At 47.9% G+C, this 15,703-nt stretch overlaps 1 protein-coding gene across 2 annotated transcripts in view; it reads left to right on the top strand.

The window, feature by feature from the left end:
• The window catches only part of LOC144669426 (chaperone Ric-8A-like), a 37,483-nt gene extending 23,241 nt beyond the window's left edge, over positions 1 to 14,242 (top strand). Inside the window, exons 7-10 of one of the 2 annotated variants that reach the window (XM_078531846.1) lie at positions 87 to 231; positions 2,009 to 2,153; positions 2,294 to 2,413; positions 14,173 to 14,242. In XM_078531846.1, coding sequence (XP_078387972.1) covers positions 87 to 231; positions 2,009 to 2,153; positions 2,294 to 2,413; positions 14,173 to 14,194 — 432 coding nt within the window. In that variant the 3' untranslated portion in view covers positions 14,195 to 14,242. Of the gene's footprint in view, positions 1 to 86; positions 232 to 2,008; positions 2,154 to 2,293; positions 2,414 to 5,834; positions 6,899 to 14,172 lie in introns of those variants that run through there. The other variant, XM_078531844.1, reaches the window with a different exon arrangement.
• Positions 14,243 to 15,703: the final 1,461 nt, after the last annotated feature.

Genomic DNA, 15,703 nt, shown 5'->3' with positions numbered 1-15,703 from the left:
GAACCTCTGCCCCCACCCCCGCCCCCACCCCCACCCCCGCCCCCGACCCCCACCCCCACCCCCGCCCCCCACCCCCGCCCCCCCAGGTCTTGCCCCCGTTGCGAGATGTGAAGAATCGTCCTGAGGTGGGGGAAGCTCTGCGTAACAAGCTGGTGCGTCTGATGACACACGTCAACACTGACGTGAAACACTGCGCGGCGGAGTTCCTGTTCGTACTGTGCAAGGAGAACGGTGAGTAACCATGGTGATGGCGGGGGAAGAGGGGAAAAGGACCAAGTCCCACTTCTCATCCCCATCCCTCCAATGTGGGAGTTTTACTATTGTCATCGGATACAATTGAGTTGAGTTTTACAATCCGGATATAGGCTGTTCGGCCCCTTTGGTCCCTGTTGGTGTCTATGGGATCAATGGGAAGCCGTAGAGTCAACAGGTTGTGGGTTCAAGTCCCACTCCTGATGCTTGAGCCTCACGTTCCCAGTGCAGCACTGAGGGGGTGCTGCACTCTCGGAGGTGCCGTCTACCAGATGAGGTGTTAATGATTTTCCCATCTGCCCTGTCAGGTGAACGTAAAATACCCCACGGCCACTAATTCAGAGAAGAGCAGGGGAGTTCTCTCTGGTGTCCTGGGGCCAATATTAATCCCTCAACTAATGTCACTGAAACAGATTACTGTTTGTGGGAGCTTGCTGTGCACAAATTGGCTGTCATGTTTCCCACATGACAGCAGTGACTGCATTTCCAAAGTGCTTCATTGGCTGAGAAGCACTTTGAGACGTCCCAAGGGTCATGAAAGACGCTAGAGAAATGCAAGATCAATCTTCCCTTATGATTTACATGAGTCATCTCCCACCCTACAACCTAATTACCCCTCCCCATCCCTGACCTGACCCACTCTATATCAGCCTATTGGATAGGCCAGCGATCTGCAGCGAAGCCACTGCTGCTCCTTAACCTGACACTAGGAGGAGCAGCGGAGCAACTTCGATGGTTCACCTGCTGAACTCAACCCCCCCCTCCAACGCCCCCCCCCACCCACTGCCCCCCACCCACCGAGCCTCTAATTGGCTTCACCCTCTGAAGATGTGAAACTAAACTCACAAGTTGACCCAGTGGGGAATTGCAGGTAGAATAGTGGTGGCAGGGGTTAGATGGTGTCTGATGTTGTGGAGTGCGTGGGAGGAGCTGAGTGGAAGAGCCAAGGGTGGGGAAGGGGTGGCTTGAAGGGTGGACCATGCAACAGCTTCAAGGTATAGGGGCATCAGTAGGGGCAGCATAGGAGGGCGGGGGCTAACGGAGGTGTGGGTGATATGCTGAGTGATGAACAATGTGCCCTCTCTCTCTCTCTAACTTTGCCCCCTTCTGTCCCCATCTCTCTCTCTTTCTGCCCCCTCTGTTCGCCTTTCTCTCCCTTCTCTTTCCTACTATCCCTCTCCTACCCCTCGTCTTCCTCTCCCATCTCTTGATACCATTACATCTGCTTCTTTTCTCCTTTTGTCTCTCTTTCTCCCTCTCTCACTCTCTCTCCCACTCCGTCTCACTCCCTAACCCCCATCCTGTCGTCTCTCTCTCTCTCTGTCTCTCCCTCTCTGTATTGTCACCCTGTTTACTCTGCCCCCTTCTCTCTCACTTTTTCTCTGTCTCCCTCTCTCTCTCTCCCTGTCTCCTATCCTCTCCCACCTTCTCTCTCTCTCCCTGTCTCCTATCCTCTCCCACCTTCTCTCTCTCTCCCTGTCTCCTAACCCCTCCCTTGCCCTCTCACTCTCCTCTCCCTCCCTCTCTCCTTACCCTCCCTCTCCTTCCCACTCTCTCTCACTTTCTCTCTTCCTCTCCCCTCTCTCTCTCTCTCCTCCTGTCTCCTAACACCTCCCTCCTCCCTCTCCCTCCCTCTCCCTCCCACTCTCTCCCACTCTCTCTCTCTCTACCTCCTCCCTCTCTCTCTCTCTCTCTCTCTCTCCAACCCCCCTCCTCCTCCTCTTGGTATCTATCACTCTGCTTCCTCTTCCCGCAGTATCCCGTTTTGTGAAATACACCGGATACGGGAATGCAGCTGGGCTGCTGGCAGCTCGAGGACTCCTGGGAGGAGGAAGGGGAGATGGAAAATATTCGGAGGAAGAGGACACAGACACTGAAGAATACAAAGAGGCAAAACCGAAGTAAGCAAACTCCAGGCAGCAAGCGATCGGATATTGAGATCATGCACAAAGGGTTCGGGGATTGGGGTGGAGATTCGAGATGTGTCTGTCTCTTTAAATAAGGTCATTAAGCTCCTTCTCCCTGTCTCTCCACCTCGCAGTATAAACCCAGTGACAGGACGAGTGGAGGAGAAGCTTCCAAACCCCATGGAGGGGATGACAGATGAACAGAAAGAATATGAAGCCATGAAACTCGTCAGCATGTTCGACAAGCTGTCCCGGTAAGTTCAAGAGCAACTTCTGCACCAAGACTCAATGCCAAGGCAGTAATCGGCAATAGTGCATCCCCTCCCCCCATTCCCAACCCCTCCCCCATTCCCGATCCCTCTGCACCTTTCCCGTCCCCTCTCCCATTCCTGATCCCTCGCCCATTCCCAATCCCTCTGTATCATTCCCAATCCCTCCCCCATTCCTGGTTTCTCTGTACCATTCCTGTCCCCTCTCCCATCCCTGATCCCACCCCCATTCCCGACCCCTGCCCCCATTCCCAATCTGCTCCCCACCATTCCTGATACCTCCCTCATTTTCGACCCCTCTTACCATTCCCGTCCCCTCCCTATTCCCGACCCCGCCCCCATTCCCAATCCTGCCCCCATTCCCAATCCCTCTGCACCATTCCAGTCCCCTCTCCCATTCCTGATCTGTCCCCAATTCTCAACCTGCACCCCACCATCTCCGACACTTCCCCCATTTTCAATCCCTCCGACCATTCCCATCCCCTCCCCATTCCTGATCCCTCCCCAATTCCCAACTCCCTTCCCAAGCTTCCTGCTTCCTTTGCATCATTCTGAACCACTCCCAACCCTTACCCCTATTCCTGATCACCATTTCTGACTCCTCCCCTTGCCTCACCCCACCCCCTATTCCATTGGTTATCCCTGATGGGATGCTGATGTCACACATGCATGCACGCCCAGTCTGTCTAACCTATCCTCATAAGACAACCCACTCATTCCAGGTATCAATCTAGTAAACCTCCTCTGAACCACCTCCAACACATTTACATCCTTCCTTAAATAAGGCGACCAAAACTGCACACAGTATTCGAGATGTGGTCTCACCAATGCCCTGTATAACTGAAGCATAACATCCTTACTTTTATGTTCATTATAATATGTTCATTGTAATAAAGATAGCATTCCATTAGCCTTCTTAATTACTTGCTGTACCTGCATACTAACTTTTTGTGACTCATGCACTTGAACACCTAGATCCCTCTGCACCTCAGAATTCTACAGCCATTCCCTGTTTAAGTAATACTGTGCTTTTTTATTCTTCCTGCCAAAGTGAACAACTTCACATTTTCCTACATTATACTCCACCTGCCAGATTTTCACCCACTCACTCAATCTATCTATATCTGTCTGCAAACTCCTTATGTCCTCTTCACAACATACTTTCCTATCTTTCTTTGTGTCATTTGCAAATTTAGCTACCATGCCTTCACTCCCCTCATCTTTGTTATTGATATAAATTGTAAAAAGTTGAGGCCCCAGTACAGACCCCTGTGGAACTCCATTCGTCACATCCTGCCAATCAGAAAAAAACCCACTAATGCATACTCTCTGCTTTCTGCCAGCCAGCCAATCTTCTATCTTCTAAGCGGTTATCAATTAATCCTATCTCATTGCTAATATGTTACCCCCTAGACCGTGAGTTTTTATTTTCCAATCTAATGGAACCTTCCCCAAATCTAGGGAATTTTGGAAAATTAAAACCAGTGCATCAACTATCTCACTAGCCACTTCTTTCAAGATCTTAGGGTGAAGTCTATCCAGACCTGGGGATTTGTCAGCCCCACAGCCACAACAATTTACTCAACACCACTTCCCTGGTGAGTGTAATTTACCCAAGTTCCTCCCTCCCTCTCATTTCCTGATTTACAGCTATGTCCAGGATGTTACTTATATCCTCTGTAGTGAAGACCAAAGGAAAATACCTGTTTAATTCATCTGCCATCTCCCTACTTTCCATTATCAATTCCCCAGACGTACTTTCTATAGAACCAACGCTCACTTTGTTAACTCTTCTTTCATTTAAATATCTATCGAAACTCTTACTATCCGTCTTTATATTTCTAGCTAGCTTCCTCTCATGCTTTAATTTTTCCCTCCTTATTAATCTTTTTGTCTTTTATACTCTTTCCAATCTTCTGACCTGCCACCCATCTTTGCGTAATTATATGCTTTTTCTTTAAGTTTGACACTGTCTTGAACTTTTTTAGTTAACCACGGATGGTGTGTCCTCCCCTTGGAATTTTTCTTTCTCATTGGAATGTGTCTATTCTGCTTATTCTGAAATACCCCTTTAAATGTCTGTCACTCAACTTCCATTGACGTATCCCTTAACCTCATTTGCCAGTTCACGTTAGCTAACTCTGCTTTCATGCCCATATAATTGCCCTTAATTAAGTTTAAAATACTAGTCTTGGAGGCACTCGTTTCTCCCTCAAAATGAATGTAAAATTCAATCATATTATGATTGCTGCTACCTAGGGGTGTCTTCACTAGGAGGTTATCAATTAATCCTATCTCGTTGCTCAATACTAGGTCTAGTATCGCCTGCTCCTTGGCTTATTTGTCCTGTGCCAATTTGCACGTGGCTCAGATAATAATCCAGGGATTATTACCTTTGATGTTCTGCTTCTTAATTTGGTGCCTAGATTCTCATACTGACTATGGGGAACCTCTTTCCTTGTCCTGCCTATGTCATTGGTACCTACATGGACCACTTCGACTGGATCCATCCCCTCCCACTCCTCTCCAGCCCTGAGCAGATGTCCTGAACCCTGGCACTGGGCAGGCAACACAGCCGCCTTGGACTCTCGCTCTTTGCTGCAGAGAACGGAGTCAATCCCCCTCATTATACTGTCCCCTGCTACCTCTACATTTCTGTTTGCTTCTCCCGCTTGAACGGCTTCCTGTACCATGGTGTCATGTCTAGCCTGCTCATCCAACCTTGCAAACCTCACTTTCATCTACATAGGTTTATGAGCACCTCAAACCTGTTTGACGATTGCAAAGCCTGAGGCTCCTCCCTTACCGTCTGCTCGGTCCCATTACCTGCCTCACTGACAGTCACATCCTCCTGTCCCTCACTGCTGACCAAAACAGACCACCCTATTCTAAGAGGCGTGACTGTCTTCTATAACAACGTGTCCGGGTATTTCTCCCCCTCCCTCATGTAGCCCAGCGTCTGCAGTTCGGCTTCCAGTTCAATAACGCTGATCCGAAATTCCTCTAGCTGCCTTACGGTCCTGGGACACCGGGTTTGGAAAATGTCCGAGTGGTTCAGTAATTGGCGCTCGGGAGGTTTTATTTTCAATCGTGGAATGTGAGGCCGTTCACAGGTGATGTCGGGAAGACCTTCTGCACACAAGGCAATGGGAATCTGAAATGTCCTCCCTTAAAACACTATTGAGGCTAAGAGTGGGGGTGGGGTGGGCCCAAGGTCAAATGAAAATTTAAAAACGGAGGTGTTTCGTTGGGCAAGGGGTGAAGGGTTATGGAACTAAAGTGAGTGAATGGGGCTGAGGTACAGATCAGCAATGATTCAATTGATTGGAGGAACGGGCTCAAGGGCCCGAATGGCCTCCTCCTGTTCTAATGTTCCTGATGCACTTTTATTTGTACCTATTGACAGGGAACAAATTATCCAGCCAATGGGAGTAGGCTGTGACGGGAAGCTCACACCATTGGACGAGACAATGCAGCAAATGGCGGAGCAGATTTCGCTGCACTCGGACTCAGATATGGAGTTGGATTGAAGCTCTCTTCAAGAAATGTAAATAATGGATAGAAATGGGCAATGGGGACCTGCCAATGATGGACCCAATGGGTTTGGGGCACTGTGACGTTCATTAATATACCGTGAAGTAAATTCCTACAACCTTAAAAGAGGTAGAAATCCTCAGTGGGGTCTTCAGCAAGAGGGAGGGGAAATCTGGGCGATGCAGAAACCTAGATTTAGGGCCTTTGTCTAATCTCTGCTTTGTGGGCCCTATTTAAACATTGGATCATTTCTCCTGGGTTGTCATCATTTGTCAAGCCCAGAGTCAGTAGTCACGAGGAAGCTTATTTATAGGTGGACAATTCTCTTGCCTTGGCCCTCATTTCTCTCTCTAAGGTCTCCAGTCCCCTTGCTGGGGGGGTGGATGTGGAATTGGTCTTCACTAGTCACTGGAAGATGGTGCTTGGTGTAAAATGGGTCCTCAATTTGCTATGAGCGTGTTTCACTCTACTGGCAAAAATTAATTTAACCCTCTTCGTCCCTATTGTTAAGACTCTCCTTAAAACCCACCTCTTTGTCCAAGCTCCTGGTCACCTATCCTAACATCTCCTTATGTGGCTCGGTGTCAAGTTTCATTTAACACTCCTGTGCAGCACGTTAGGATGTTTTAAGGTGTGACCTAAATGCCATTGTTCTTTTCTCCACATTCCTCACACCCTGCGCACTCTCTCTCCTCTTTGTCAGAAGACTCATCGCTCCATCTCCTGTTTGAGTACACGCTCTCCCTACGGCCTTCGATCTCGATCCCTTCTCCTCCCTGCCACCTGCAGTCTTTGCAAAGACGACCTCAGCGGTGAACAGTTGCTATTTCATGCGTTACTTTACCCTCGCCGTTATTCTTTACACCCACACTGGGATCATTCACTTGACCTCCTCCCGCTGCAGTTTCTCAATAATAGTGGCCACGAAATGGGGCGGGGGAGGATTGGGGGTGGGGACGGCCGCTGGTGGGGAGGTGCTGTGCAGAGATAATTCTGATGCATGTTTTGTCACTAGTGAAAGTGATGATGAAAATAAGATACTGCGGATGCTGGAAATCTGAAACAAAAAGTGCTGGAAAAACTCAGCCGGCCTGACAGTGTCTGTGGAGAGAAGGGCAGAGTTAACATTTTGAGTCTGTCTTTCTCTCCACAGTTGCTGTCAGACCTGCTGAGTTTGTCCATGAAAATAAGATATCCAAACAGAATAGGAAGAACGAGCTTGCATTTCTATAGTACCTTTCACAACCTTGGTAGGTTCCCAAAGCACTTTGCAGCCAATGAGGCATAGTTCCTGTTGGAATGAAGGAAATGTGACAGCAAAGCCTGGGCACAGAAAGATCCCACCAAGAGCAATGTAATAAATAGCGAGAACATCTGTGCTTTCTTGGAGTGAAGTTGGTCAAGAGCACTGCACTGGGAGCTTCAGCGTAGATTTTATACTCACGTCTCCAGCGTGAGGTTTGAACCCACCTCTGACGCAGCAATGAGAATTACTATCCCACTGAGCCACAGCTGACACCATTAAATAACTCAAGAGGAAAAAGCCTTTGTTTTAAAAAAAAAACTATTTTGCCTCTTAGGACAGTGATGAGGAGAAATACCTTCACTCAAAAGATCATAAGAACATAAACAATAGGAGCAAAAGTAGGCCAATCGGCCCCTCAAGCCCGCTCTGCCATTCTGTAAGATCATGTCTGACCTGATTGAGGCCTTAACTCCACTTTGCTGCCTGCCCCCCCATAAATCTCTACTCCTTTATCAGTCAAAAATCTGTCTAACTCAGCCTTGAATATACTCAATGATCCAGCCTCTACTCCTCTCTCTGGAAGAGAATTCCAAAGACTAATGACCCTTGGAGAGAAGATCCCCCTTTGCCCCATCTTATTTTTAAACTCTGCCCCATATTTCTAGAATCCCCCACAGGGGGCAACATCCTTTCAGCATCCACCCTGTCAAGTCCCCTCAGAATCTTATATGTTTCAATAAGATCACCTCTCATTCTTCTAAACTCCAATGATTATAGGCCCAACCTGCTCAACCTTTCCTTAGAAGACAATCCCTTCACCCAAGGAATCAACCTAGTGAACCTTCCCTGAACTGCTTCCAATGCAGGTCTATCTCTCCTTTAGTAAGGAGACCAAAACTGTACACATGACTTCAGATGTGGTCTCATTAAGGCCTGTACAGCTGTAGCAGCACTTCCATTACTTTTATACTTCATACCCCTTGCAATGAAAGCCAAGGTTGTGAATCTTTGCAATTCTGTGCACCAGAGAGTTGTGGATGTTCAGTCGTTGAGCATCTTCAAGACAGAGGTTGACAGATTTTTGGTTACAAAGGGAATTAATGATATGGTAAGAGTGTGGAAGATGAAATTGAGGTAGAAGGTCATCCATGATCTTGTTGAATGGTGGAGGAGGGTTGAAGGGACCGAATGGCCGACTCCAACTCTTATTTCTTATGTTCTTGTGGTCTTTTGGAGATCTCCGGACAGGTCACTAAACCTGGGTTGGACAATGTAAAGCCCAGAGTAGTGCCTCCTGTCTACTCCTTTGACTCCTCAGCATAGAAATGTGAAAATCAGAAAGATTATTCAAATACCGACGACTAGCATTACTTCAGTTCTATTCTGCACTACTTGTTATATCATGAAGATTGTCGTTGATCCAAATGCAAATTTAAGAGATTTGTTTAATCACATTGCATCATGATGCCTCACAGTACTAAATATTGACACGTATATGCCCGTGATGCATCCACTGGGATTGAAAGGTTAGGAGGGGTGGGGAGGAATTAAGTAAATCGTCAGAAATAAACTCCTCCCTCCATTCGGAGAAACCATCAGAATGGATTCAAATTAGTGGAAATGTGTAAATAATAGCATTTGAATTAAAAATTTCAGCTTATTTCCCACCTTGTCCATCTCCATTTGGCTTCAGCAGGTAGTATTCAGATAGTTATCGAGTTCAGCCCACCCCCCCCACTGCCCCCCAGAACCGCACATTCTGTGCATGTCACCCAGTGCAGTTAGGCTTGGAAACCTTCCCCGCATCATTCCGAAGTTCAACAGGAATTTTCCAGGCTTAATCTAAGCAACAAGAGGCAAGTAACATTCGCGCCACACAAGGGCCAAGCAATGACCATCTCCAACAAGAGAGAATCCAACCATCGCCCCTTGATATTCAATGGCATTACCATCACTGAATCTCCCACTATAAACATCCTAGGGGTTACCATTGACCAGAAACTGTCATATAAGTACTGTGGCTACAAGAGCAGGTCAAAGGCTAGGAATCCTGCAACAAGTAACTCACCTTCTGACTCCCCATAGCCTGTCCACCATCTACAAGGCACAAGTCAGGAGTGTGATGAAATACTCCCCACTTGCCTGGATGACTGCAGCTCCTACAACACTGGACACTGGAGAAGCTGGACACTGTCCAGGACAAAGCAGCCCAATTGATTGGCACCACATTCACTCCCTCTACCACCGACACACAGTAGCAGCAGTGTGTACCATCTTCAAGATGCACTGCAGGAATTCACCAAGGTTCCTTCAACAGCACCTTCCAAACCCATGACTACTACCATCTGGAAGGACAAGGGCAGCAGATAGATGGGAACACCACCACCTGGAAGTTCCCCGGACTTGGAAAAATATCCTCCCTAACAGCACTATGGGTGTACCTACACCACATGGACTGCAGCGGTTCAAGAAGGCAGTTCACCACCTCCTTCTCAAGGGCAATTAGGGATGGGCAATAAATGCTGGCCTAGCCAGCAAAGCGCACATCCCATGAATGGATAAAAAAGGATAGGAACATAGGAATTTCTGGTTGAGCGATTACTACATTCCATCTAGTTCAACAATATCCAATGATACTGGAAAATCTGGAAGAAAAATCACAGATGTGTTAAAAAGAAAAGACCAGAGATGGGGAAGGACCAAGTGTAGTCACTATTGTAAGGTAAGAAACATGGCAGCCAATTTGTGCACAGCAAGCTCCGACAAACAGTCATGTGATAATGATCAGATAATCTGTTTTAGTGATGTTGATTGAAGGATAATTATTGGCCAGGACACCCCTACTCTTCATCGAATAGTGGCCTTGGGATCTTTTAAGTCCACCTGAGAGGGCAGACGGGACCTCCAGTTTAATATTTCACCCAAAAGACAGCATCTTTGACAGTGCAGCACTCCCTTGGTACTGCATTGGAATGTGAACCTGGATTTTGTGCTCAAATCGGAAGTCAGACATGAAACTTCTGACTCAGAGGTGAGAGTGCTACCCATGGAGCTGCGGCTGGTGCTTCAAGGGGATGCAAATGATATCTCCCAGGAGTTTAGAGATCTCAATGTTATTCTCTCCCCATTCTGCCAGCTGCCACTAGGAACACTCTTCCATCCACAGCCCCACCAGATTAGCTTTGAAAGCCCATCTGGGTCCTGTTCTGCTTCCTGAGAGTATCAGTCTTCAGCTGCACAATGCACATGCTACACCCATTGACCCTTCCTACCATAGCTTGCTGTGGCTCCCTCAGGCCTCCCATTCATTCTCTGTGCTATTGCTCCCATTGCCCCCTCCTGTAAATATATCAGTGTTGGATTACCTATTGTCTGGTAACTGTTATGCTGCAGCATCCTGGTGTTCACAATTTGCAAGGAAGCTGGTCAATAAAAGGTCCAAGAAGACATGTGCGGTAGCAATGTTTCAGTATCCTGATCTTAGACTCTTTTTAAATTTGTACAGTTGATGCACAGAGGGTGTAGTGTATGTTTGGTTTAATATATTCACTTCCTTGCTGTGGAACTTAATAAACAGTTGCATTTGCGTAAGTGTGGTCACTTATTTGCAGGCTCAATTGTGGGCAGGCACATCCAATAGCGAGCATCCTTTCATTCCTCACTGCTTCCTGAAACTTCCATCACATGTTCTCCATAGGTGCCAAGTCTCTGGAGGTTTTATAAAGGTCGTCCATGGAACGTGGGCATCACTGACAAGGCCAGCATAGCTAAACAACCAGGTGCCTTACTCAGCCACTTCAGAGTATTTTATATTTGGTTATAAAAGCAAAGAACTGCGGATGCTGGAAATCCAAAACAAAAACAGAAACAGAAATACCTGGAAAAACTCAGCAGGTCTGGCAGCATCGGCGGAGAAGAGCACAGTTGACGTTTCGAGTCCTCGTGAGGACTCGAAACGTCAACTGTGCTCTTCTCCGCCGATGCTGCCAGACCTGCTGAGTTTTTCCAGGTGTTTCTGTTTTTATATTTGGCATCGCGGATCCATGCAGAGATGACACCAGTTTCTATGGGCAAGATATTGGCCCGCGCCCAAGCGTAAAATGACAAGCGATGACATCGGGCGAACATTCCATTGTCTTCGCGCAGTCTCGCGATATTTCGTTTGTCAGGCGCGCACCAGAGTCAGCCACGCCCCCCCACCCACAATTATAAGGCCGATCACTGCCCTTAAGAAGCTAATTAAATCCAAACGTACACTGCCCGTCTAACCAAACGGTTGGCGGGCAGACGAAAAGGCAGAGCGGCCTTCACATTTTTTTGGGAAACCTCATCCATGGGCGGGATGAGGTTTCCTAAAGCAAATAAGCATCAAATAAAAGTTTTATTTTTGAATTAAAAACATGTCCCAGCTCATGTGACATGTCCGCTCCATGTTTCAGCTTGCAGCTCTTTTTACAGTTTTGTTTACTTTTCTCTGAGTCCACACCCAGGCTTAACCAATGAAGCACAGTGAGCATCAATAGTAAACAGACTCACATAATCAAATACAGAGCAATTGAACATACACAGAGTGTCACATGAGGGAACATGTTTTATGACAATTTTATTCCCTTTATTTTTTTTAAACAGCGCTTCATCTCCCCGAGGCAGCTCCATGCCTCAGGGAGATTGAAGCGCTCTTTCGCGTACATTCCCCAAGATGTCGCTAGGCTCACTCGCTCTCCTCCCCCCACCGCACAAGCAGCACTGAGCGCTGCTGCTTGCGTTCCACACTGGGCGGGTCTTAATTGGCCCACCAGCGTGAAATCGTGGTGTGGAGCCAACCGCCCCTGCTGCCCCTGCCGGCCCCTGCCGAGCACCCCCACCAAGGGCAAAAATCCTGCCCTGTGGGTGTAACAGGTTTGATTCCCAGTGCTTTAAAATGTCCGCTCCATGTTTCAGCTTGCAGCTCTTTTTACAGTTTTGTTTACTTTTCTCTGAGTCCACACCCAGGCTTAACCAATGAAGCACAGTGAGCATCAATAGTAAACAGACTCACATAATCAAATACAGAGCAATTGAACATACACAGAGTGTCAGCCACATTGCTGTGTGTCCGGAGTCACATGTAGACCAGACCAGATAAGGACAGCAGACTTTCTTCCCTAATGGGCATTAGTGACCAGATTGACTTTTACAAGAAAAACAATACATTCATGATCACCATCTCTAATATTTGTTTTTATCCCACATTTATTTAATTAACTGCTGTGGTGAAATTTGAACTCATGTCTCAGACTCATTAGTCCAGGCCTCTGGATTACCAGTTCAGTTACATAACCACTTTGCTGCTGTGCTTATTTTTATTTTCTTTATTCTTTCACAGGATGCACATGTTGCTGGCAAGGTCAGCATTTGTTGCCCATCTCTAATTGCCCTTGAACTGAGTGACTTGCTAGGACCATTTCAGAGGGGGTAGTTAAGAGTCAACCACATTGCTGTGGGTCTGGAGTCACATGTGGGCCAGACCTGGTAAGGACAGCAGATTTCCTTCCCTAAAGGGGCATTAGTGAACCAGATGGGTTTTTACAACAACTACTGAGACCATCTTTTAATTTCCGATTTTATTAATTGAGTTTAAATTTCACCAACTACCACAGTGGGATTGGAACCTACATCCCCAGGGAATTAACCCAGGCTCTGGATTACTAGTCCGGTGACATTACCACTACACCACCATCTCCACATAACCATCAGGCTTAGAGGTGAGAGTGCTACCAACTGCTGATGCCACTTTAAAAAGAGGGCAGAGTCTGGCCGCAGTAGCTCACCGCCACCTTCTCAAGGGCAAGTAGGGATGGGCAATAAATGCTGGGCCCAGCCAGCGATGCTCCCATACCGTAACTGAATTTTTTTTAAAAATGTGCCCCGACATCTCAACCCCTTTCAAGATGTTACCATGGAGAGACATGTACAGTTACAGATTCACACATGTGGATTAACATATGCTCGGTACGTGGGCTGGTTTTACTTTACATCCTGAGGCTCTGACCTGTTGCCATTATAATAAAACCCACTCTATGGGCAGGATTTTTAGGTTGGGGGGGCGGGGTGGGTTCGGTGGGCCCGGGATCAGCCCGGGAACGGACCAGCTCCCTCAATCGGCCCCCCCCCGATCAGTGTTAACCTTACAATTAATGGCCAGCCAGTGTGAAGCGGGCACACAAATGCTCAGCGCTGCCGGGGTGGGAGCGAGAGGAGGGCGGGCGCTGAATGAAAGCTCCCTGAAGGCAGGGAGCTGAAGACTTTAAAACCAATAAATAAACGTTTTTAAAATCAGGAAATAATTGTCCACACATCAGAATCAGTCACCTGAACGTATCCGTGATAAAAATGCTGCCCGTAGATTTTTATTATTTTTAATTTAATAACGGAAACCTCATCCCGCCCTTCATGAAAAATACAAAGTCCACCCGGCTGATTCCCCCGTCCGCTGACCGTAAGGTTGGACCGAACAATCGGAGACAATGACGAGTTTATTGTCCTCAGTCGGCCTCTTAATTGTCGGCGGGTGCGCTTCTGACTTTCACATGTGCCCGCCGACCGAAATATCGCGCGAGCGCGGTGTGAAGTCGGGACGCTTGCCCTGATTTCGCGTCCGATTGGGTCAGGCGCGCGCCCACACACTGACCTAAACATTCCGCCCTATGATCCCAGCACTATTTACAGAGCAGGGGCAAATCCCCCCGCTCCTCAAGACTGCTCATAAAGGGACCCGCAATTCTCACTCTCCCTGCTTTCTGCCTCTTCAGTAAGTTGTCTCTCTGGAAACATCTGCTCTTTACGACCGAGTGTTTATTTTTATTGGCGCAGAGAAACATAGAATCAAAGTGCCCACAGTTATGATCCCAGCTGACGTTACTACTGGATAAGCCTGATCCCAGGGTGGAGCCCTGATAGATTCTAACTTTTATTTTTTGTTTAGATACGTGGAGCGTGGCTACTGAACAGAGTGGCAGGAGTCAGCTGATGAACTTTTAGCAAAAGAATAAAACATTTATTAAATAAGAAAGATGAACTGCATTACAATACCCACAGCTACACCTTTACAACTATGTTCAGATTCATAAGGATCACACAAGTTACAAAAGCTATCTTATACTCTAACATTCACAGTAAGTACACAGTCCATGTAAACCAGTAGGTGACCTGTGGTCAGACACACCACACTCTGAAACCAAGTGACAGATGCTGCCCCAAACAGATGCTATGGATCTCTCCTCAACTCCCCCCAGACACTTGTCACACCGTGAACCAACCAGTCTCACTGAACTCCGTCCTTCACACGAGGGTTTCCAATCTCCACTCTCCAAGCGCTCACTTTGGAATCTTCTCGCAAACCGATGCTTACTCTCATCCACCTTCCGCAAGGGTCCACCTCCAGGGTTTCAAACTCTCCTTCTGATATTCCTCTCCCCTGGATCGCCACTTGCACTCAAACTCCTTCCACGCACTGTCTCTCAATGACTCAGCCATGCCAACAGAACACTACTTCTTCACAAGCCAATAGCAAAGAGATACAGGCCTTCGGCTGTCTCCTCGGACCTTCTGACTTCTCGCACGCCTATACCACTTTATATTTGCATTCTGCAGCTTTCTCCCTTAAACTTGAAGCTTGGAGCCTTCCTCTCTGCTCCTTACTTTCACTTCCACAGAACAGAACCTTTTTTCAGATTCCAGTCTTTGTCCTTTGACTAGACTGTCCTCTTTGGGACCTTTCCTGTTTGTCTCGCCTGGATTTGGGGATTTCTTCTTTAGTTTCTGGAACCAGCTTCTGCAGTTTCCTCTCCTGTCCTGTTTCTCCTGGCAGCTGACTTCAACGTTAGTCTCGGACTTGCTATCTGTCCTTCTGCCGTCCAGCCCCTTTTAAATAACTTTTTAAAGGGGCAGGAAGGGAGGAGGAGTACTATCTCCAGGGAATACCTGTGTGCATCGGGGGCCAGCCCCCCCATATGTTAGTACCCCCACTTTCTTCCCACCTGCCTGCTCGCCAAAACCTGCCACTCCCTCCCCAGCCCCCTCTCTAAACTGTCAAAGCCTCCCCCCTCACATTACGCCGGACTTGCCTCGCTCCGTGATCCATTGGGCCTTCTTCTTGGGATGGGCTGGAGTCCTGGCAGTGCCCACTAACGCGCCCTGGGCGCTGCCCGTCCTGCTAGGGCTGCCGGCCGATCGGATTGGCCAGGTGACCCCCAGGGGGCGGGACCTCCTCCCCAGTGAGGGGCCAGAGTCCCCCTGGCAGGCAATTTAGCCCAGCCACGGGCGCGTTATGGCTGCGGAGCAGGCTGGCGTAGAGCGAGTCAGCTTCCCGCTAACTTTGCTTACTGGGGTCCTCACCCTCTCACAATGTGCAGCCCAATATTCTGGTATTTTTGACCTTCGCTGCTGCACACCCACCCCCCACTTCCCCACCTACACCTCACTATGTGTCACACGCTTTGCTGCATTATTAAAAT

The sequence above is a fragment of the Cetorhinus maximus genome, chromosome 29 (assembly GCF_964194155.1).
Source record: "Cetorhinus maximus chromosome 29, sCetMax3.hap1.1, whole genome shotgun sequence".
Taxonomy (NCBI): domain Eukaryota; kingdom Metazoa; phylum Chordata; class Chondrichthyes; order Lamniformes; family Cetorhinidae; genus Cetorhinus; species Cetorhinus maximus.
Note: the sequence above shows the minus strand (reverse complement) of the source record. Positions and strands in the feature narration are given on the sequence as shown.